Source organism: Ahaetulla prasina, chromosome 2, assembly GCF_028640845.1.
Source record: "Ahaetulla prasina isolate Xishuangbanna chromosome 2, ASM2864084v1, whole genome shotgun sequence".
NCBI classification, from domain to species: domain Eukaryota; kingdom Metazoa; phylum Chordata; class Lepidosauria; order Squamata; family Colubridae; genus Ahaetulla; species Ahaetulla prasina.
This window is the reverse complement of record NC_080540.1, coordinates 285,722,371-285,748,180: the sequence shown is the minus strand read 5'-3', so window position 1 is coordinate 285,748,180 and position 25,810 is coordinate 285,722,371. Positions and strand designations below refer to the sequence as shown.

The window sequence follows — 25,810 nt, the reverse complement described above, 5'->3', positions numbered from 1 at the left end:
CTTCTCTTGGGACTTGAAGCTCTGGAAGCCAATGAAGCTGCTGACCTCAGGGAAATGATTTCACAGTGAAAGAGAAGACATACATTCTGAAGTTTTATATTATTGCATGCCCTAGCACACTGTTCAAGAATGAAATATGGTAGATTGAAAAAAAAAATGAATAAAGTGCTTGGGTTAGGCTGCATCTATTCAGCAGACAATTTCTTCCATTCCTGACATGAAATCTATCTGGCCCTGGAAATCTGAATTTATCAGTACATCATACTCGATTTAAAAACCCAAACAGTGGGACTTAAATGATTATTATAAGTAACTTGAATTTAGTCTGTACTACAAATGAATGCAAATCTGAATTTAATCTGTACTATTTTAAAATGAAGAATGGAATTGCACATGATTGAATAACTGGTATGCAAGAGAGAACAAAAACTGAGATCAGAGTGTTTCTTCTTGATTATATTATTTTGAATAGACAAATGTTATTGTCCTATGGAAGGCATACAATCATGTTGGTCCTTCTAACCATGTCAATAGCAGAATGCAAATGCAATTTACTCCCCAAATCTCTTGTCACTGCAGAACTTTGTATCTGCTCATACTTCCTTAGTCTCAAACCCATAAAGTCATCACCGCAGGGATGAGGATTTCTGGCAGAAGATATGAATGAAACAAGCTGTAAGAAATAAAATAGGAGCCAACAGGAGAGATACATATGCTGTTAAGTCCTCAATGTATGACTGTGATGGAGCCTGCCAGTTTTTATGACCTGTTTTTGTGGCGGTCATTAAGCAAATCCATTGCTCAGTGTGGAGCGTTTTTGCCAGAAACCAGAAGTAAATGTTGATTTTCAGCTAAAATGTCACTCATGCTCAACTGACCGTGGGATGCTGCAAACAGCTGTAAATGCAGGCTGGTTGCCAACTGCCCAAAATACGGTCATGTGACTGGGGGGGCAGCCACTGGAACTTCAAAACCGGGCCATCAGTATCTTTGGGGTGGTGGGGTGTTGTAACTTAAAAAAATTACTAAGCAACCAGTTGTAAATTGGGGACTATCTTTACACCAGACAGCATAGATACCGATATGTGGAATACATTTAAGCTGGAGCAAAGTTTCTGAACTTGGAAAGGAAAAAAAAAATATTATGTACAATATCATACCTGCTGTCACTGAAAGTCAATGCTCTTTAAGGCAGGGGGTCTCCAACCTTGACAACTTTAAGCCTGGAGGACTTCAACTCCCAGAATACCCCAGCCAGAATTCTGGGAGTTCAAGTCCTCCAGGCTTAAAATTGCCAAGGTTGGAGACCCCTGCTTTAAGGCATACTGTATATATCTGGAAAAATTGTAATATCATGAATGTAATTTTTAAAAAGTCTTTAAAATGATCTATTATATGGAAGTAGAGTTCAAACATTAACGGAACAATGAAAGAAAGCATCAAATCATTCCTTTGTTCCCCAGGCTAGAAATGGAATTTCAAAAGCGCGACTCAAAAGCACCGAAAGTTCTAAACATATCCCAGGATACTAAACCTGCTCTTTTTTCTGAGAAGCTCAAAAATAACTAGTAAAAATCCAGATCAGCCCAAGACCACCAAAGCAGTGTGCATGCATTTGGGGAGTTGGGCTATTTCCTTTTTAGTGCTCCACATATTTGTGAGTATAATAAACTTAGTAAATATGCCAAAACTTAATTTACTTAACATTTGTTTACTAATAAGCAGAGTTTTTTTTCCTAACAATTCTTTCCAGGGGTGAAAACAAACTCTATTTAAAAACTTTGATTTCTTGTAAGTGCCTGGGCACTTCAGTGTTCATGGATAGTTGTTTTTCTTTTCTTCATTTGTTGACTTTTATATATACAGATATTTGTATATTTAATGTTTCTGTTTTTTAAGATCTTCCAATTCCAGATGGTCAGGAAGATCAAAACATTCTCATTATCTTGATGAAAATGGATATCTTCTTCCTGCCTCCATTTTGAAGCAAGCAAGCAAGGAGATCACAAACTAGCTACAGTTTTATTTAGATATTGACAAGTTACAGCAAAACGAATGGAAAAAATAATCACAAAAGGGAAAAGAAGAATACGAATATACATCTTAAAAATAGGACAATAGTTTGCTTCAGAGAATAAATGCTACAACCAAGAAGAATGATCTTAAAAATAATGAATGATGACCATAGTAAAGATACGATGGCTGTAGTGTATACTCTTGCATAATTATTCTCACAATATTTTAATGCTTGGATAGAAAGCATTGTTATAGCCCCGGTCATAATTATTATACAGAAGTAAGTTAAAAGACTTTTTGGAGAAGTATTTGAAATAATTGTGTTTTAGAAAAAGAGCAGATGCGTAGAACCCAAAGAGTGGGAGAGTGGTAGATGGTGATGTCATCTTTAATGCTTTGTCCATTATGTTTTTGTTAATTATTTATTAAGCAATTTGATTATATGCAGAGCCCAAAGGACAATTCAGCCTCTTTTTTAAAAAAAAGAACCAAAAGTGCTGCTATCATAATTAACAACTTGCAGATATAGCCCACACAGGCTAAGAGCAATATAACCCAGTAATCCATCCCATTTCTATAACCTGGATTCAGTTTAATATCACATCAAACCAAAACATATTTTTACCTGGATGGAAGGACCTGGCTCAATTGCGGACTTGCATTTTTTTTTTTAAAAAAAAAGTTGTAGTTTGCAAACTAACCTAGGAGAAAATGTGAGTGAATTCAGGGTCTAGTTAAAGTATCCATGAGTGTCAGGAGCACATTAGGGGCACAAACAAAGACAGTGCTTCTCCGATAGACCTGGCTAGGCTGTTTTCTGGTCCTAGGCTGTGCCATCTGGAATTGGGAAGTTTGCTTTCTCATTCAATACACTCCACCGGAGAATAACAAAGAAAAGTCACATTTAGGTTAATGGCTCCTTTAGGGATTGATGTGGCAAGCAGTAGCAATCACTTCACATTCCAAATGAATGAGAGACTGGATAGCTGAACACTGTTTCTCAACATAAAATATCATGCACGTGCACCCATGCGCACCTCCCCAACCTATTAGAACAATGAAGGCTCTTTCCTCTAATTTCTTTGCTTTGTGTTTGGGGATAGCATGGATAAACACACACACACACACACACAAACACAATCTGGTAGAGACAAGTTCCCTGAGGATGGGCTCCAGCATGAGTCCGAAAGCTCGGAAGACTAAACCTCTGGTTCCAGTGACCGGCCCAGATTGGATCCTGCAACATTATACTGGGACACGTGCACTTGCTCTCTCTCTCTCTCTCTCTCTCTCTCTCTCTCACACACACACACACACACACACACACACACTGTACACTTGTGTGTTGAGCAATGAAAAGCTACTCTTGCAGATGTTTGTCCTTGTATCGGTCTGTCTTAGTCTTCTTTGTTGGGTGCAACAGAGGACAAGAGTTGTTGAAGTCCAGCCTGAACAGAATCCAGTAAAAGGATTGTGGGGCCTGGCCTTCAGAGAGGTATGTTATGAAGAATGAAATGGAAAAAAATCTGGAATATCACATTTGTACTGGCAGAAAGTCTCTGTGTTTTCCATATTCTCACTTATAAAAGTTTCCGGAATATCGTAAAAGGCTGCACGAGGGAGAAGAATACGTGAATCTTTTCTCTACATAGACATGGAGAATTTTTATGAGTTTTTTTGGAAATCAAGAAGTAGCACTGGACAAAAATATACCTGATTATTTTGCATAATGGGTAGAAGTTGTTCGAATGTGGTATCATGGGAATCTGAAATAACAAAAATTATTATAAATGTCTGTGTTCTAATAGTTAACTGCCCATAAGAGAACATTCAGTACTTCTGGGATATGAAGGAAATAACTTCAGTAAAAAAATTCTGTCCAAATTCTTGGACGTTTCTCATAATTGGGGTTTGAAACCTAGAAATGCAGATCTAAAAATATCCTTTCCTGGGAGCATCTGTCTATTATAAATAATATGGTCTATTTCAGACAGAATGATTTTAGTCCTCAAAACCATTTTTACAAATGGCAAAATCTGCTATGCACTCTTTTCTATCTGATAAAGCAAAATGACCATCTGATTATGTCACATTACCATTTCCTGACTATTAACCAGAATACCAGATTTAATATCATGAATTTATAGTTGTAGGTTTAAACTTATGTATTTTCCTGATTTGGATGTGATTGGGATATATGATTGGTTTGTACTTGCATGCAAGCAGACTCCTTTACAGGTAGTGCTCAAGATAGAACCATTCATTCAACAACCAATCAAAGTTACGACAGGTTACGGACACCTGGGCATCACTTAGAAGTCCCACGGTCATGTGATTGCAATTTGGACCCTTTGCAAATGGTTCACATTTAGAACAGTTGCAGCATCCTATAGTCAGATGATCACAATTTCCGATCTTCCCTGCTGGCTTCCCACAAGGCAATGAAGAAACCAGCAGGGATGGTTGTAAGTCAATCCAATAAACCACTCACACTGCTTTTTCTCCTGAGGATCCCTACTACAGAATACAAGATCCCAGGGATCTTATACTCCCCATAGCCCCCTTCCATCCATACCCTCCACAGCATGTACATCTGTCTTCAGAAGGACCTCAGTGGCCCACCCATGTCCCTAGTACCCACTCGTAGCCCTTTGTAGCCCACTGATGGCATTCCCTTCCCCCGCTGCACAAGCACATCCCCCCAGCACTCCTTGCTTGGGACTCCCACTTCTTCCAACTTGATGACTCACACAAGCCTGAGGCCTGGACTGCCAACACTAAGGGATACAGTCATGTGATATTGTGCTTTACAACCGCATCATTTAGCAACAGAAATTCTAGCCTAATGGCTGTCATAATCCTAGGATCACCTACATATATTTTAACAGGACCACATTATAGGATTATTTGTACTATGGATAAAATTCCAATAGCACCACTAAACGTGATATTAAAAAAAAAGCACTACAAAGGTTTTCTTTTTAACTTTGAAGCACCCATATGGGGCTGTTCGTTATACTGATGGGGGAAAAAAAACTAGCTTAAAAGCTTAACTTAAGCTAAAAGTCTAGCTTAAAAGTGACTTCCTTGTAAAATAAGCCCAACAATTTTTTTGCTTTATCTTCAGAGCAACTGTGGATAACTCTGTCCTATCTTCTACATGGCATCTCTTCAGATATTTGAAGATAAGTTTCCCCCAAATCTTCTGTCTTCCCAGTTAAACACAGCCAAAACCTCCAACTACTACTCTCTAACAGTTTTTCCTTCTAGACTTCTTATCCTACATTTCAGTTTTTCAATAACATGCCAAGAGGTGGACCTAGGTATGGCCTGATCAATGCACAATAGGGAGGAATACTTATTTGCCCAAAAGGTACATAGTCTATTATGATTGATACTTAGATAGGATTTTAAGTCTAACTACGGGTCATAAAATTCCAGACAAAGACAACAGCAATCCAAATTACTATTTTAATTATGCATAAAAACAGGAGTTGAGGTCACCTTGGGGAAGCTTTTACCTACCATATAGCTGCCATCACTGCAGTTATACCAAGTAAAAAGATGCAGGATGCTCTAGAGATGACCCTTGAAATTTTGTATTCTGGTAGGAACACACAAGGAATATGAGGACAGCAAAGTGAGATGAGATTAGCAAGATGTTCTGAGCACATTGGAATGCAACTGTGCAGAGTATGGGGCAGCTGGTAGCCATTCAGTGAGATAAAGAAATAGATGTGTTGAAGATGTACATTAATGTACATTAACTACTATCTTTCTATTTTGTGAGTACAGCAGATAGACCAAAAGGAAGCAACTTTGAATTGGAAGAAATTATTTCCTACAGCAAACCAAGAAAATGGACGGTGATCTTGACTAAATTGAAATATATAAATAAGATCTATAGTATCGGACTGATAAGTTGTGAAGCTACCCAGGGTTTATTTTATTTTATTTTTTTACTTATTTATTTGTCATCAAGTACAAGGAAACAAGTAACAGTATAGACATAGACATGGACACATAAAAAAAATTGGCACAAATAAAAGGATATAAATAGGCAAAACATAGCCATAAGCACATAGAATGATTACATATAAATGGGGACAGTAGGACAGGGACGGTAGGCACGCTGGTGCACTTTTATGCGCACCCCCTTAGGGACCTCTTAAGAAAAATTGAAAGGTCCACGGTAGACAGTTTAAGGTAAAAGGTTGTACTGTACTTGGGCAACCTAAAAAAATCAGTCAACCAACCAATCAACAAAAATAATTGATAATGATCGATACATACTATATAGTCAAAGTAGCAGTAGAATATCACCAATGCCTTCTGCCATATAATTTTTTATCTCCTGCTCTAATGGTCTAAATGAAGCTTATGGGACTTACTCTTAGCATCATGACCAGGATGTGTCAAATTTACAGGTATTCAACCTTCTCACAGTAGGAGACATGAAAGCCAGGATGCTATGATTTTTATCTAACAGTGTTAAGAGCATCATCATACTGCATCATCAATTCCTGGGAAGAACATCTCTCTTCCAGACTAAGAGCCTCTGTAATTTTAAAATCTGCTTAGATGGATGTGATTAACTCTGGAAAAAATTACTCTTGTTCTTAGGTGTTACCATTATATCTGAATAAGGGTGTTGAGTATATCACATTATTTTCTATCATCTTTGACAAAAATACTTTGCCCAGAGAGTATTTTTTAAAACATCCCCTTTCATGACCGATTTACAAACAGAATGAGGTTCCTAAACAAATTATTTCAAATATTTACACCTTGGTACATTCCAGCTCTAATCTCTATTCTTACAGCAGTTTTATTGCCTCCTCACTTCCATATGCTAGCAACCATTTGAAACTATGCCTCAAAGAATTCACTTTGTAAATAGCAGTGCAACAAGAATGTGCTTTTGAATATTTTCAGATGAGCATAATGCAAATTCCAATTCGGCTATCAACTCAAAATATTCATTAATATGAGCAATCATACAGCACAATTAATGAATTCTTGATTACTGGTTGGTGGAAACATATTTGTCAGGTCACAGTAATTGCAAAATTAACAGCATGTTTTGAAATTCGCTCAAAACAAGACAAACTACAACGTCAAAAATGTACAAGCAAAAATGGCACTTAAATATAGAGTATATAATTTTTTTACTGTTTATATGTATGCAGATACACATCTGGGAAATATATTTTAACAACCTGTTTTTACTGGTACCCACTTCTGAGGTTGAAGAAAGTTTGTTAGGGCAATTATTACAGAAAGTCCACAAATCAAATTAAATTACAAAATTCATATCTGAAGCAACTGTGGCTGTCCCACCTTGACGAAAAAAGAAAAGAGAAGAACACAAAAGAAAAGAACACAAAAGAAAAGAAAAACTTGGATAAATATAGGGTACCAAACTGTCAAAGCTAGGGGACTATCAATTGTAGTTGCTATATATTAAAACGAGAGATGATAAAATGTTTATGGACATTTCAACTGCTCAGAATGTTACATAAAAGTCTGGAAGGAAGGTTTGCAATGAAGGGAAAAAGCAGACGCATCCTAATCGAAGACACTTTTTACATTAAAAGTATAAAGTTGGGGTATAAAACAGAATGATGCACAAAAAGACTGTTGAATATGAATGAAGTTTCTACAGTATTTTCGTAGCATCTGTTTATGTGAATAATTGTTCAATATGTATGTTATGTATTTTTAATGTTTTAAAAAATTAATTCAATTCAACTTAGTCTAAATGTGCAGATACTCATTTTACAACATTTGAAAAGACATTTTGGAAATGTTTTGTTCTGAAGAAAAAAATATACTATTTAAAAAAAACGTTGGAAGAAATCATCCAGTTTTGCAAGAAATTCTGCTTGAACAAATGTTAAAAGGATTCTCCTAAGCTGCTCCTAAGACAGAGATATATTTAAAAAGCCAGTTTTCTATTTTGTTTCCCTTGTGTTCTTATGTTAGAGGAAGGAATATCTCTTACTCTTTGGAAGAATATCTTCCTGCTGTAGAAAGAAAGCATCACCTAGCTGGTGTTTTTCATGCAGTTATTATTATTTTTTTGTCCTTTTGGAATCAATTCTTCAATAAGGATTGACTTCCTGGGAAAATTAGCTCTTTATAGTTTGCCAAAGTTAAATCTGAGGAAAGGATGACAAAAGTTATTACTTATCCTTTATCACAGGACTGCTTAGTTAACTCCATCTACACAGAAGCAAGCTTCACTGAAGTTAGTGGAAAAGAAGGAGGAAGAGGAAGAGGAGGGGAAGAAGAAGAAGAAGAAGAAAAAGAAGAAGAAGAAGAAGAAGAGGAGGAGGAGGAGGAGGAGGAGGAGGAGGAGGAAGAAGAAGAAGAAGAAGAAGAAGAAGAAGAAGAAGAAGAAGAAGAAGAAGAAGAAGAAGAAGAAGAAGAAGAACAAGAAGAAGAACAAGAAGAAGAACAAGAAGAAGAACAAGAAGAAGAAGAGGAAATAATAATCCAGTTAGAGAATAAAACACTTTAACACTTTATAGCACATTAGACCAGGGGTCTCCAACCTTGGTCCCTTTAAGACTTGTGGACTTCAACTCCCAGCAAAGCTGGCTGAGGAACTCTGGGAGTTGAAGTCCACAAGTCTTAAAGGGACCAAGGCTGGAGACGCCTGCATTAGACCATCTACCAATAGATTAATCAATCTGGGATATAAACAATAATATAAATAATGTCTTAAGACCTCATGATAAACAGGAAAATCTCTCCCACTCTCATTCTTAAACATTTACATTTTGGGTATAAATTAATTTTGTAATAACACTGCCTCAGACAGAGCTGGTGTGCAATCTGGAGATGCTGCCAAACTCGGGGCTTCTGCTCAAAGAGCAAGTGGCACCGACAGCAAGGAAGACCTTTGCACACCTTCAGCTTGTGTGCCAGTTGTGTTGGCTCCTGAACAGGGAGGCTACTATTCACTTCTCTCCTATTCTTGTGACTTCTCATCTGGATTACTGCAATGCACTCTACATGGAGCTGTTCTTGGAGAGTATTTGGATGCTTCAAATGACGCACAATGCAGCAGCATGGATAATAAATGGACCACTACTTGGGGTACTGCACTGGTTGCCAGATGTGCACCTGGATGCAATCAAAGTCCTGATTAATCATAAACTCTTTGTGGCTTATGATTATGATATTTGAGGGATTTTCTCTATCCAGTTATTTCTACCCTTCCGATCTGGTCAGGCAGGATGGACGTATTTCAGGCCCATTGACCAAAGAAAGTCAGTTGGTGAGCCTAGTAGATGTACCTTTTGGTCATAGTCCCACCTTGTGGAACATTCTTCTTCTGGAAATAACCTTGACTCTGTTGACTGTTTGTAAGGTCCTAAAAACCTGGCTCTGTGCCAGATCCTGGGATCCCAACTGTGTTCAGGGACCTGTTTCTTGGTTGAATTAGTGATTTCGGCTAAATATTTCTTGGCTCCTTTGTATTTTAATTTTTGTAATGCTGGTAACAGTGTTAGGTATCCATATAAATTGAATAAATAAACAAGCAAACACAATGTAAAAAAACAGAATACCAAAGAATGAATGCTAAGAGAGGAGCACTGAAAGCAAGAAAAGCATATAGTTTGGCTTCAGATTTTAATTCTAAATATCAGAATAAACAGCTAGGTCCTCATTTGGTACTGTAAAGCAGAATGGGGCGCATTTTTCTCCTCTCTCAACTGCAGGATGCTGAGAAAATATATTCTACAAATATACCTTATTCCACAAAGGGCAATGGATGTGATAAAAGCAGAAGGAAGGAAGTGGAGCCAATATATACATACATACTTGCAAGCAGTGTAATAACTTCAAACCTTCCTGCATGTGACATGCCTGTTATTTTTGATTCTAAAACCCTGCAAAACCACACCTGGAAAATTCAGTAACCAACTTGTCCCAAAACATGGCAAGATTTCCTTGTTCATTATATGCAGCCCTCAAAACCAGTTAGAAAGCAAATAAATAAGCAATGGTTCCCCAATCCAACACAAATCTCTCCAGAAAAAAACCCAACCAGCTCACTTTCACAACTCAGTGGTTCTTCATTCTACTCACTGTAAACTTTGGAAGGGTGATAAAATGAATTTTATTAAAAAAAAGTCTGACCCTGGCTTCAAACTATATTACGCAGTGCAACTGTCCGTATATAGAATATATGTACATTAAGATGGCTTCCAAGCTTTTTAATTTTTTCACAATTGCAGCATTCACTTGTAGTCCTCCACAAGCATGCAGAGATATCAAAACATTTGCTCAGCCATCAAAGAGTGCGTGCCATGACAAGCAACAAAACATCAGTAACAATAGCAAGAGATCAAAAAGGGCCTCTGTGGCTCAGACTGGTAAGACAGTCTGTTATTAACACAGCTGCCTGCAATTACTGCAGGTTCTAGTCCCACCAGGCCCAAGGTTGACTCAGCCTTCCATCCTTTATAAGGTAGGTAAAATGAGGACCCAGATTGTTGGGGGCAATAAGTTGACTTTGTATATAAATATACAAATAGGATGAAGACTATTGCTAACATAGTGTAAGCCGCCCTGAGTCTTCGGAGAAGGGTGGGATATAAATGCAAATAAAAAAAAAAATGAATTGGAGGTATGCAAATCAGTCTGGTTAAAGTCCTTAACTCCAGCAAATGATGAATGTTTCTGATTCCCCCCCCCCCAAGATATTGATATTTTATGTAACTCATGCTTGGTAGCTTTGGAAGGAAACAATGGTGGCTATTTAAGGAGATGGGGGCTAGGAGCTACACGGGCTTTTAGATAATGTGTTGTCATCTTCTTTTTGTGTCATATCCATCATCAGACGTTGGAGATCATGTTGAATAGAATATAACAGAATAGAATAGAATAGAATTTTTTATTGGCTAAGTGTGATTGGACACACAAGGAATTTGTCTGGGTGTATATGCTCTCAGTGTACATAAAAGAAAAGATACCTTCATCAAGAATCATAAGATACAACACTTAATGATAGTCATAGGGTACAAATAAGCAATCAGGTAACAATATTAATATCAATATAAATTGTAAGGATACAAGCAACAAAGTTACAGTCATAAATAGAAGGAGATGGGTGATGGGAACGATGAGAAGATTAATAGTGGCACAGATTTAGTAAATAGTTTGACAGTGTTGAGGGACTTATTTGTTTAGCAGAGTGATGGCATTTGGGAAAAAACTGTTCTTGTGTCTAGTTGTTCTGGTGTGCAGTGCTCTACAGCTGTATGAAAAAGTGCTGCTGAGTTTTGTCCAAGCTAGTCCCTTAGGTTTTGAAGCCATAATGTTCTTCTTCTGCCTGGACCTCATTTGCCTTCAATCTTTCCCTGGAGGATTAAATGAAGGATGCCGTATTTTTCTGGGTGTCGCATCACATGTCCAAAATATTCTAAGTTTCGCTTTTTAATGGCTTTGATTATTTCTCTTTGCTTTCCCAGGTGGCTTATCACCTCCTCATTTGTGGTTTTGTTAACCCAGCTTATATATAACAGTCACATTTCAAATGCTTCTAGTTTCTTCAAGTAGTTTTCTGTCAGAGACCAGATAATGTGTAAATTCTCCAAAATGTTGTGGATGAGACAAAATTCAATTTATTAAAATGAAATAAATGAATGGAACTTCCTATTATCGAAAACAATTTTACAAGGAGTGGATATACTTCAGGCCTGGAAATTGGATGGAACATGGGCCATAGGCTGAAAACCTCTAGCCAAAGTGGATATTATTGATCTACCCTAACACAAACTGCAAACTGGCTGCAGAGGAAGATTTGGATATTCTCCAAGGAACAGTGGTTTGAGATGGAGATATGATTCTTTATATGAATTTTAGCAAGCCACATGAAAAAGAATTTGCAAGCAAAACCTGGCCATCAGCCAGAGATCTTCATTCCGATCTACTGTATTCAACAAGGAAGAAAAAGCCTGATAAGTCCTTTTAATTCTTGGCAAATGTTCTGAAAATTAAAAATCAAACTGTACTAGTTAAACTCTTTTTCCTCTCTAATTGGCTGGCAATTCTGCAAGATATTACAAAGAAAAAAAGCAAGCCGTTGGGCATACAAATACTGGAAATCTTACAGCCAGGCAGAAAAATAAAACATGTAAAACAGGTAACATATGACAGCAATTTTGAAATGCATTTAAATTAATGTGTCATTAAGAAACCTAAAGACGAAAACAAAACTCCAGAGTAGAGACTCTCTCCTGGCTAATATATAGGCAAATCTTAAAATAAAGATGTCATACATTTGAAAAGCAAATGTAATGATTTTCAAGTCTGCTAGAAGAACAATACTATTTGTGCAATAACTCTTTTGTGATTTTTTTAAAAAAAAATATGGGATTCAACACAAAACAGGTATTGCATCGTATATCAGAAAACTTCAGAGAATGAGCAAGAACATCAACTGAAATAACAAGAAGCCATTGAGGAGGAAAAAAAGAGGTATGAATGTTCACTGGAATCCCAAACTTTTGCAAGAAAATATCCAAACAACAGAGATTTAGCAGATCCTAAAAAGAAAAGGAGAGAGAAAATTGAAGGGAATGCTTCAGCATCCACCTCTAAGAGCCAAAAGGTTCCCAGGAAATGAGGGGCACCAGGTTGGAGAAAGCTCAGTCTCCAGAAAAGAATGTGTATTATAGACTGGAATCCTAGAAACAATGAGAGCACACAGCAATATATGATTTATTTATTAAATGTTTATGCTGCCCATCTCCCCTATAAGGCAACCCTGGGCAGCTTGTAGACAATTTATTATTTATTAATATGAGTGTTTTTTAAGTGATCAGATGTCAGTTGGTTTTAAGAGAATGGAATACCTTCTCTGAAATAGAGATTTATTTCTCTATCAATACTCACACTAGCTTGGTGAGAATATTGGCTCAAATCTTTGAAATAAAATAAATATATGCAAAATATTTGCATGCAGTATATATGCAAATAACCCTAATATAAGACTACATTTTTTTCAAGAAATGCTGGCGTTTTGCTACCTGCTATTTATATCCCTTTGATAATTTTAACCCTTCTTGCCTTGATAAATTCAGATCTCTGAATTATTAAGTCAAACACTTAACAAAATATATAATTTGCATTTTTTCAAACATTTTAATAAAATAATGCTTTATATTTCATCTTTTGTACAACAATGCTAATTCATTCTGTCATTTTTTTCAAATATATGGTACGAGAAGGTGAATTAAAATTCTTAAGTATAAACTGAATTTTGAACTTACATGAAATCCATCTACTTTTGGAGTGACATTTAAAGTTTAACATGTCTCTTGGAGAGTCGCTTCATGTTAATTATTTTCCGATTTTAAGGTACCACAAGAGCTCAGAAAGTACAATGCGATATTAATTTTATATTTCCATTGAACTAAAAAGTATCTCATTCCTAAAGAGTTTGTTTCTGTCTGATGCCCTGAATGTTTATCATAAGCTGTGATGTATTTCCAGCAATCTTCCTCAACCAGGCATTCCAAGAGATATCCATCATAACATCAAATCTTTTGCTAGACTAACTGTGAATTCTGGAAGTTGCAATCCTAACATATCTGGAATTAGGGAGCAGTGACTTCATTCAGTTTGAAGGAAGATTCAAACCAAGTTTCAGGGAATGTAACAATAACCTTCTGCCCATGTGGGAAATTTCTAGTGAAATCAATAAGAAATAGTTACAGAGGGAAGTTGCCTACATTTTTCAGCTAAGTTGAATTCCTAATTTTATGCAGAAAAGTTTTAGGAAACAGATCAAATTGTAAAGCAGCGGTTTTATGTCTCTGGCTGCAGCAATACAAGGTTGGGGTGGGGGGAGAAGTGGCTTACAACACAGCCATAATGCTGGAGAATCAAAGCTCATCCATCAGCAATGTTCAAAAGAGTTTGGCTTCCTTGTAGAATCCCTTGCTTTTATGTTAGTCTCTTGGTCCTCCCTTCTATGCATCCCCTGCTGAGCACGAATAATCATAAGCATCCTCTAGTCTTCAAGAAATGACAGTAGAGAATGAGCCGCAGCATCAATCTTCTAAAAAGGAAGCAATGATATTATTTTGTTAGCCTCCTGCTTGGTTTTGAAAACACTAGTTTGATCTTGAAGGGATAAACTTCTCTAAATTGTACTGAGAAGTTAAGATTGTATTTTTTTTTTTATTTTTTTTTTTTGCTATGTGTTAGAAGCAGATTCACCATTTCCTGGACCGATCCTTTCAAAAAAGAAAAGAAAGAAAGAAAATGCACATGCCTAATTTACGCCACATGTTGCTGGTGGTGATTTGGACTTAGGGGAAGAGCGGAGGTATGCGGGGTGGGAGCTGGTTGAAGGGGAGGGAGCAAGATGATGAAAAGACCAGCACCACAAGTGAAGCACATTACCAGCCCAGAGTGGAAAGGGCCGGAAGGAAAACCCACCCACCTCACCCTGCGTTTATTCTATCAACCTGCAATTGCAGCAATCAAAGCCATATGTCGGCTCTTCCAGATCTTTCTCACAGGACAAACATGCAAAAGGCCTAGGGCCTGGCGTTGCCATCAAATAGTAATTGATACCATATGAGCTGCCGAACAGAAAAAAAGCACATGCAAACTCCCCCTGCCCCACAAGAGGTATGAAATTGCAGGTCCCGCTGAGAGGCTGAGTGCACGGTGCACCGTGGAAAACAAGTGTACATAGCTATAGTAACCACCTGCAAGTCAACGAGGCCGAGAAAGGACTCCCTGGCAAAGAGGAAACCCTGGAGGTTTTAATGAGAGGTTAAAGGTCACAGGAGGTTAATGAAAAGGGTTATTTAGCACCGCAGAAAATGAAGGAAGGTGTAAGGATGAACACAAGGGTGGAGAGGCTTGCTGGGATGCTACGCACCCTGTTTTCTAATCGCAACATGTTTTTTTTTTCCAAAAGGATCTTGTGCTAAGAAAGAAAAACGTGTGTTTGTGTGGGGGGAGGCTTATTTAATTTTCAATTTGTCCTTCCAGTTAACCGGCCTCCCGTCTGAAAAAAATGAAAATTAGCCCTCCTAAAATAATACAAGGAGTTCATTATGAGAAGGAAGGGTAGGGTGTTCAAAATACTTGAGATGGTTTGAGATTTACTTAGAAGGGATAAAAGAGATAAAAAGATTGAGATCCTACCCTAGCATTGTTTATTTTATATCAATGAACAAGTAGTCCTCATCTTACAACTGCGACTGAGCTCAAAATGTATGTTTGTAAAATGTAAATATAGACATTTAAGTGGGTTCTGCCCCATTTTAACATCTTCCTTGCCACACTTGTTAAATGAATCACTGCGACTAAGTTAGCAACAGGGTTGTTAAGTGACTCTGGCTTCCCCATTGACTTTGTTTGTCAGAAGGTTGCAAAAGATGATCACGTGATCCCAAGACACTGTAACCGTGGTAAATATGAATCAGTCGCCAAGCGTCAGAATTTTGATCATGTGACCACAGGGATGCTGCAAGTGTTATAAGTGCGGAAAACAGACATAGCTCGCTTTTTTTCCAGGGCTGTTGCAGGGGAGAAATCCAGCCAGTTCTGACAGATTCTGGAGAACCGGTAGCATAAATTTTGAGTAGTTTGGAGAACTGGTAGTGGACATTTTGAGTAGTCCGGAGAAATACCACCTCTGGCTGGAACCAGAGATTTTGCAATATCCTTCCTCCAGGAGTGGGGTGGGAATGGGGATTTTGCAGTATCCTTTCCCTGGAGTGGGGAGAGAATGGGGATTTTGCAGTATCCTTCCCCTGCCACGCCCACCAAGCCACACCACGCCCCCAAACCACACCCACAGAACCGGTAGTAAAAAAAAATTGAATTTCACCACTGGGCTGATGTAATTTTGAATGGTCACAAAACGAACGGTTATAAATCGAAGGTTTCCTGTAATTAAGGCAGGAATGGACAGAGTCTTCCCTACCTTCAAAACCCAAAATCCCCTTTCCAAGGTGAAATGCATAGCTAGAAAACACACTGCACATCTGCCTTTTGCTATTAGTCCCAGTTCTATCACCATGCACTTCTACACAAACAACAGCCGGGATTCTAAACATACCCTAAGCATTAGCAGTCTCATTTTTTTTCCTTATCCCACTGTATATTATATCTTAACTCCACAGATCAAGTCAACTTAAAATATTTTCCAGATGGAACAGCTAAATTCTACATCTTGTGAACGCCCAAAGTTAAAAAAAGGTCAGCGAAATTAAAAAAAGAAAGAAAGAATTAAATACAGCATGATGTCATCCTTCTGCAGTAATGCTCATTCCACTACAGTAATAATGAAAATTGGACCTGCATAGCATCTATTCATTTTTTTCCCCATTTTTCCCCCCATTTCTTTGGTTAATACATTGTTTTTGTGCCACCCCCCAAAAACCACAATCATCAAGATGTATTTTTGAAATTGTACAGGATCTGTTTCAAACCTTTAACCTAGTTATTGTCCTCCTTCACATTTTGTCGCAATTTAATCCTGACTGCTTTGAAGAAACCATAATTTAAAGTGAGACTCCCAAACTGAGTTCTTTGCAATTTTTTCAAAGCTCTAACCAGCATGGTTAAAGATCAGGCATAGTAGAAACAGAAAGGTGTACGGTACTCCTAGACATGCAAAACTTCATTTAGTGACTGTTCGAAGTTACAATGTCACAGAAAAAAGTGACTTATGACTGCTTTCCGCACTTACGAGAGTTGGTCAAATTCAGACACTTGGCAACTGTTAAAAATATTTATGACTGTTGTGTCCCAGGGTCATATGTTCACCTTTTGCAACCTTTGGATAAACAAAGTCCATGGGGAAGCCAGATTCAATTAACAACCGTGTTACTAATTTACCAACTGCAGTGATTCACTTAACAACTGTGGCAACAAAGGCCGTAAAATGGGGAAAAACTCACTTAACAACTGTCTGTCTTAGCAACAGAAAATCGTAGGTAGAGGATTATCTGTATAGTGGATCTTTTTTCAATTCAATTTACAACTTGGTTAGGAATCTACTCCTTGATCACAATGAAGTCTGTGAATTTTGTATTTTACACTATACATTTTCTTCTGGTCACACCCAAGAGGGAAGGGGGAGTAAGAACTATTAATTCCAGAGAGACATGAAGGTGTATGCAGGGGTGAAATCGACTTACCTTCCTTACTGGCTCAGAAGTCCACATGCCGTATGTGCTCACTTCGCTCATGTCACATGCATGCGCAGACCTTCTGCGCATGAGCAGAAGGTAAAAAACACATTACTTCCTGGTTAAAACCAGGAAGTAATGACACCCGGGCAGTGGATGTCGCTGGTGGTTCGGCGATCGCTACCGAATCACCAAACCACTGGCCATGATCGCTACCGGATCGCGCGATCCGGTCAGAACCGGGAGTATTTTACCCCTGGGTGTATGCATGGAAAGGAAATGTTACTTTTTATTCTCCATACTAAAACACTGGCCCACTTTGACACTAGCCTGACTCTGTATTCCACTTGAGTTTATTTTAAGATTCTTTTAATTAAAATAAGGAAGATGAAGAGGAGGAGGTGGTTAGTGACATGCTGCAAAATCTCAAATCTTCTATTAATTTTAACAAACACTCTTGGCTACACATCTGCCACCAAAACATTATTAAAAAAACAAACATAATGAAAGGTTATGCCACCTGCTTAGTGTGATTTTTTTAAAAAAAACATACCTCTGAAATTTTAGACAGCATCTTGTCAAGCTACCTAATAAGTTTCGTAGATCGGAATTTGTGATTGGTCATATTCAGCATGGATGCCATTTTGTGAGAGTACTCTCAAAATGTTTAAACCTGACCCCCAGCCAAACTGAATTAAAAATCCTTGCTGAACCTTATTATAAAATGGACATTGTATCACATATGCATACTAAAACCACCAACTGCAAATGTGCCTCTTTGGCCTGCTAAATTATTATCTATTCAGCCCACAATATGCTTCAACGGACTGACAGGGTTACAAACTAGCTAAAACCATTTTCTTTACCTGAAATTTCATTGCTACAACACTATTGTGATACATATTAATGGATATGTCTGGAACAGTGGTGGGTTTCTACCGGTTCACCTGGCTTCAGGCGAACCAGTAGCAGTTGTGGTGGAAGGCTCCGCCGACCTGCCCGGATGTGATCACTGACACTCTGCACATATGTGCAGAATAAGTTTCTGTGCATGCGCAGAAGCGTCGTTAGCAAACGAAGCGCATGCACGCACTCACAGTTCCAAATCAGTAGCAAAGGTAAGTGAAACCCACTACTGGACTGGAAGTTAGGTTTTGAACAAACTTACAGGTTATAAATAATCTTTCAGGAGAAATAACCTCTACCTTCTTGGTGATATCTTGTGCATGAGCCAAAGGAAAGCAAATAGCTCAACACGAGCCACACACACGAAATGCGTTGCAATCAAAATGAGCCTATATCCAAATTTGAAATTTCGCTGCTGGGGGGGTCTAGGAAAAGGATTAAGAGTGTTATCTCACAAAGGGTAATTCTACTGCACACCCTAAAAAACATCTGATTTTGGCTCCATGTATATCCTCGTACATTTTGATAGAATGAGGATAATGGTTTTCCAAGAAAGTAATATTAAAATGCAGGGCAGAAAAACCTGAAGCATATGGAGTATAGATTTCATTTTTGAGGCTAAAAGGAAAGTCTGATGATAAAAACTCCTACCTGTGGTTTCCAAAGCAATATTGCTGGGCACTTTATTACTTTTTCTTCTTTAAATTTATAGCTTGCGTTGGACCAAAATTGAGGGGTTGGGAAAATTTAGTGCTAGATCATAGTTCTAGCACGTTCCATCTCCATCTCTCTCTCTCTCTCCTCTCCCTCCCTCCTTCCCTCTCACAGAGCTCAAAAAATAATGCTATACTAGATGGCACAAAACAAGCATGTTCAGATCTAGTTTTGATCTCATAAGCACAAGGAAGGAAAATAAATAGGATCACAAAATAAATAGGAGAGCATATGTATTTATATAACTGATCCTTTTCAGAGTCAGCAGCGTTATTCAAAGCACAGAAAAGAGTAAGAAGAATGTGCAGAATAAATATTTGTTTCCTGCTTCTATTTATTTTTTTTATAGATAACACAAAGTGGCAAACATGTGCCTTCCTCCTCCTATTTTCCCCACAACAACAACCCTCAGAGGTGGGTTGGACTAAGAGAGAGAATGACTGGCCCAAGTCACCCCCAGCTTTGTATTAAATAAAATAAAGTCTTTAAAGGAACATGCATTAAACCGTTTTGATTCTGGCAAGGGTGCAACTTAGTTTGACTCAGTAAAGGGCTCAAAACTTCAGTTTTTGGAGAACGGAAGGCGTGCAAAGGAAGAATGACAGAAAACAGAAATAAATGTGATGACAAACAACATAGGTGTAATTTGGCAGAAATGTGAAGTTGGCTGCCATATGCAAATTTGAATTTAAATTTAATTTTAATTTAAGCTAGCGGTTTTTTTTTTTAAAAAAGGGTAGAGGAAGTAGTAGGAGGGGAAAAAAAGAAAAATAAAGCAAGACCTGTCCTTTCCTTATATCAGCTACGTGGAATTTTTCTTAGCCAGATTTTTTTTTGGAGAATATTTTTGTTTTTCAATGTCCATATTCTGTTTACAAATACAAATAATAATAATAATAATAATAAAAGATTTCAGACATCTGCCCACACTCTTTCTATTCCTCACCTCTTCATCAGAACGCCCACTATTTCTTGAGGAGAAATTTGGTCATTAGTACTAGTACAATGTGGATCAAATTAATTTTTTAAAAGATACCCTTAATTAATTGGCTTTTATCCGTTTCTGTAAAGTAACCCTCTAGGAGCTCCCTGCTGAGTTTCTTCTATGTTTTACAAATATTGAATTTTATAAACTGCAAGGCACATAAAGCGGCATTTTATTAGGAGAGGCTAGAATAAAATGTCACTAAACAGAGACGTGACTGCTGAAATTCTATTTACATTCTTCTTATCTAAAGATAAAAGTTAATACTGCAACTTGAATGAATGGCAGAAATTACCAGAGTTATGGGTCAATATTGTTTGTTTGTGTAATTCCCTTGACTATCAGTTATATTGCAGAAAATGGAATTTGTAAGACAACTGGATGTGGAAAGGGAAGAAAAATATTACTATATCTGCTTTATTCCTCCATAAGATACATTTTTTTGGGTGGGATGTTGTGGGCTGCGAGTTTGTATGCTCAAACCTATATAGCTATCATAACTAAGATACAGATAGTCCTCGATTTATGCCTAGTCGCTTAGCAACCAAAGTTCTGACAGACCTGAGGGATACTTACAACCCAGATTTCAAATTCTAACAGTTGGGGCTGTCCCGCAGTCATGTGACTGCCCTTCGGTTACTCGGCCATCAGGATGCAATTTAAGTTGTTTGCAATGTCTTGCAGTCACGTAATTGGGTTTTATGATGGTTCGCGGCATTTACTTCTAGTTTTCAGCAAAACCACACCCAGGAGAATGGGTTTATTTAATGACCATGGTGATTTGCTTGCAAAAAAGGTCATAAAATTTGTGGTTTGAGATCACAAAATCAGACCCACAAGGATTCACAAATTCTACTTATTGTTCACCTCCTTTAATGGTTTTTCCATGACATGTTTGTTTCTACCTCACCACCTGCCTTTCAATCAGGTAGGAATGTATTGAATCCTCATTCTGCTTATAGGGGATCCATCCCAGAGAACTTACTGGTGGGTACCAACTCTGGCTCTTCCTGGTTGTTCAGATCATAATGTATGGCTCATAATATTTTTAAATGAAAACTTATTGGAGGATTGAGTACAATTTTGGATACTACAATGGAAGAAGAGAATCAACAATCAGGTCCAAAGGAGAGGAATAGAGGTCAAAGAATCCAGAAGCCAAAGTCGGAAGGAGCTGAGTGTGGGGTTTTTTTTCCCCCCAGAGCAAAAAAATATAACAATAGTTCTTTTGAAATATTTATTAGGATTTCAAATAGAACTTATTTTTTTTTTACATATCTATTAAAATTTATTAGCCACCAACTCCAATGGACATAGCCATATCTAACTGAACAAGGAGAGATTCAACCTGGAAATAAGGAGAAATTTTCTGACAGTGAGAACAATCAACCAATGGAACAGAAGTTGCCTTCAGATGTTGTGGGAGCTTCATCACTGGAAGCTTTCAAGAAGAGATCGGACTGCCATTAAAAATGTCAAAAATGGTGTAGGGTCTGCTGGGTGGAGGGTGATTGGATTAGATGACCTACAAGGTCCCTTCCGACTCTGTTAATCTGTATCTATCTAATTGATGAGGGTCAAAGTACAAGAAAAGGATTTTAACTAAACATTAGGGGGGAAAGATCTTGAAAATATATCATGGGGAACACTAGTCTTAGAAAATAATGGGCTCTTTTTCCTTTAGGCTTCTGTTATGAACAGTGTCTTCTTGATGGTCACGTATCATATAAACTAGAGATGAAGCTTTCCTGCACAGGTAGGGGGATGGACTCTAAATGAGAAGGGAAATGGGATGACAGGAGCATCAGGTGCCAAATTACAATAATACAATGTGAAAAGAAAATGCTTACTCTATATGTCAGAGGAGATGTCAGTACCCATTAATAAATGTATCTATTAAGTCTGCTCTTATTCATGAGGGACATTTCCAAGTTAAACTAAAATAAATTATCTTTAATTAAATGGAATTGTCATCTTCCTCCTGCTATCTTCCCCAATTATTACGTCCTAATCAGTCCTTTTGGGAAAAGGCATGAGAGGCCCACGGACTATAAATGATTTGTCTCTCCATCAAATAGTGGCACTTTTGTTTAATTGTAGGACACTTGCACCCTGTTTTTAATAAATGGAACTAAACAAATAAGAGAAACAAGCAGGTATCTTTATGCATCACCATCTACTTCTAACAATTAAAAAACTAAGAAAAAGCAAGTGAATCAGGAAAAGTATTTTGCTCAACTGAGAACTGAATGATTTAATTTTGTCCTGAAACTGCAGGTAAAATAATAGTTGTTCTGAACCAGAATTGTTAGGAGTCAAGTGGCATATAAATAATAATTTTCAGATGATTATAACAATAATAGGCACCTTGGGGGTAATCTCAAAATAACTGGGGCATCAGTCAATTACAAAAGGCAGCTATGCTTGGAAGAGCTTACATCCTGCGACAATAACTTTAATATTTGAACATCCACATCTGCCTATCCCAGTTCCTTGGGAAGGACTCGCTAGGTGGACAAAAATGCCAAACCCAGTCTGAACATCTGGCTGACCATGAAACAAAAGACAGTATAATGAATTTGAACACCATCCAACTCTGAACAATTCAGGTAGCAATAGCACTTAGAGTTATATACCGCTTCACAGTGCTTTACAGTCCTCTGTAAGCAGTTTACAGAATCAGCATCTTGCCCCCAACAATCTGGGTTCTCTTTTTATCAAACTTGGAAGGATGGAAGGCTGAGTCAGCCTTGAGCCAATCAGAATACTGCATTCCAACCACTACGCCACCAAGGTAAGCAATTTTCTGTGCCTTACTTAAGTTAAATACCAAACTGATGTATTTAAACTGTATAGAACCACAGGTGGCACTCAGAGCCCTTTCTGTGGCCACGCGAGCCGTCGCCCAGCTCAGCTTCAACCTGCATGTGCGCATGCCTCCCACTGGCCAGCTGATTTTTGGGTTTCTGCCGCGCATGTGCGCCTCCCTGCAGCCTCCTGGGACTAAAAACAGGCCGGGGGGGGTCCCAGGGAGGCCTGCTAGGCCCAAACTAGGTGGAGGGTTGCGCGTGCATGCATGGGGGGGCAGGGGAACACGGGGGGTCGTGCATGCATGCGCAGGGTGTGTGTGGGGGTCACGTACGCATTGCATTATGGGTGCATGCATGCACATGCTCTGTTGCGCACGCACATACTTTTGGCACGCAACAACAAAAAGGTTAGCCATCACTAGTAACTGATCTGTAAGCAGTATGGATCTCTCTCAGCCTCATGCAAAAGACACCTTCTATACTCAATAGCCACGTGTGAAACTCATATCAGGTTAAACTTTTCCAGAAGGAATTTCACAGTACTTTTGAAAAACCTGTTCCATTGTTAAACAGTTTCTATAGTTAGGAAATACTTCCCTATGTTCAACCTATTTTTTCTATTTTTGCTTCATCTTAAAGCCAGTTACTCCATATATTGAAACGATGGTTCATAAAAATCATTCACTCTCTTCATTGCTGATTCTTGAATATTTGAAACACACAGGCATCAATCTACTTTCTTTTTTCTCCAGTGGTGACATCTCCTCTATCATTTTTCCATACCTCATGTGACCGAATAGGGTGGAAAAACTATCATGTGGGAGATATAGATTTCATGAAATTTTTGCAGGCCACAGTAGATTTAATGGATATGGTTGGGTTTATATATAGTAAGGAAAATATTTAGATTTCCCATGCCTATAACCTTTACTGCATTTCTGATTTATCTCAGAGGATGAAATTATATGTAATAAAAATAAAAATGGTGCTAATGTCAGATTAGAAACCTCCTGTCAAATTGCATATTCCCTTGTAAGTGATGAACAATTCCTCCAAGAGATTCTTTGGGATCAATCTGCAGAGATTTATCCATGCTACTACTTGTAACATCCATACCCGGCATCCGTGCTACTACTGATAGCCAAATTATATTAAGACTTAATTACAGTGAAAGTAGACAAGTGTTCATTATTTGTAGTTTCCTAAGAAAATTAAAAAAAAAAAGAATTCCACTCAAATCCCCTTCAGTCAATATTTGTATCTGGCTTTGTGAAAAGTTGGCATTCCAGTCAAAATGAAGAGAAAGAACTGGGAGTACTGGACAGCATCAAACTGTAACAGAAAGCATTTTTTGACTATCAAAAACTAGCTGAATTCTTTACACAGCTAAAGTAATAACCCCGATATGATTGATTAAATAGAACAAAGACACATAATCACAACACATTTTGGGTTTTTACTGGATATAAATATGACCATCAGAGTCCTTGGTCACTTGATGGGATGATCAGAATTTGCTGACCTCTGCCTCTTGCTATCCTCACACAAATGACAATTTGCAACATGAGCGGGATAACCACAACAATACACAAGCACAAAATAGATACAAACTTAAAGTGAACCGCTCCAAACTCGAGTGCAGAAAATATGACTTCAGTAACAGAATTGTTAATGCCTGGAATGCACTACCAGACTCTGTGGTCTCATCCCAAAACCCCAAAAATTTTAAACTAAGACTGTCTACGGTTGACCTCACCCCATTCCTAAGAGGTCTGTAAGGGGCGTGAATAAGCACACCAGTGTGCCTACTGTCCTTGTCCTAATGTTTCCTTTAATTGTATTCATTTTATGTATTCAATTCATGCTTATACTTACATATATTATCTAATAGGTACTCAACAAAATAAATAAATAAACATTTCTACAACTTTCTGGGAGGAAGGAGTCAGGCTGTCAGCCCTTTGAGGTATACCAGGCAGGAATCAGACCTTACCAAAAATACCAGAACTTCTTTGAGGTGGCCTAGAACGGAATCTTGCACACCTGACAAAAGTTTCTCTTTCTCTCATTTTTATATCAAAGAGAATGAAGTTTCTTACACAGTACGTGGTCGCTAGGAATAAAAAAACAATTTGATAATTGAAATTGAATGAAAAAAAAGAATAATACATTAAAATGTATTTAATATAATATCAAACTTGTTTCAATTAGTTTGGGTGAAAATAACTTTCCTGCTACAGCTTTCTATAGTATAGTACAGTGATGGCTAACCTTTTTGTCGTCGTGTGCTGAAAAAGCGTGCGTGCACACATGACAGCGCACGTGCATGCCTGCACCCGTAATGCAATGTGTGCACAATCCCACCACCACGAATTCTGCCTAGTAGGCCTCCCTGCAGCCTCCTGGGACCAAAAACGAGGCTGCAGAGAGGCCTGTAAAGCCCAAAACGGGCTGCACTGCCCTCCCGCTCCCCCAACCCCAGCACATGCATGTGTGACCCCCGACCCTCGCACATAAGCGCCTGACCCCCCAGCCATGCGCGCATTTCCCACATGAGCCCTCTGCGCATGTATGGCAGACACTTGAAAATCAGCTGGCCGACGGGAGGCGTGCCCACATGCGGGGTGGAACTGAGCTGGGCAACGGCTTGTGTGCCCACAAAGAGGGCTCTGCATGCTACCTGTGACATGTGTTCCATAGGTTCGCCATCACAGGTATAATATCTATCCTTCTGTCTGCAACCATATAATCTGAATATTTGTCAAAAAGATGTTATTTGTTTCAAATGAACTGAGAATCTAAATGAAATAAATAATTACTGCAAGATACACAAGCAGAAGTAATTTATTCTCCATCTCTTATTTGCTTCACTCTCTTAATGGCTCTCTAAAGAATGTTATTAATATACCTGTTTAACAGAAGAGTAAACTAGGGTTGGGATATAATAAATTTGAAGACCTAAGCACCGTATTAAACAACTGCTAGTATAGGATAGGAAGAATATAATGCCTTTGAATCTGATGTTGAAGAAAATTCCTGGAGAATTCTACAGACAGTCAATCAACCAAACCAATGAATCATCAAATGAATCAATCCAGACTTCTCACTCAAGACATAAATGTTAAGTCTACTTGAGGTTATGCAAAGATCCAGCTCTCTGGAAAAAGTTCTAATAGTGGAAAAGATGGAAGGAAAGAAAAGAA

General features: G+C 38.1%; 1 protein-coding gene across 21 annotated transcripts in view; it reads right to left on the bottom strand.

Moving 5' to 3' along the window:
* The window catches only part of TCF4 (transcription factor 4), a 435,153-nt gene that overhangs the window by 69,971 nt on the left and 339,372 nt on the right, over positions 1–25,810 (bottom strand). The window contains exon 1 of one of the 21 annotated variants that reach the window (XM_058170667.1): positions 3,730–3,759. The exons of the other annotated variants lie outside the window; for them this stretch is intronic. Coding sequence (XP_058026650.1) covers positions 3,730–3,744 — 15 coding nt within the window. The 5' untranslated portion in view covers positions 3,745–3,759. Of the gene's footprint in view, positions 1–3,729; positions 3,760–25,810 lie in introns of those variants that run through there. 21 annotated transcript variants of the gene reach the window in all.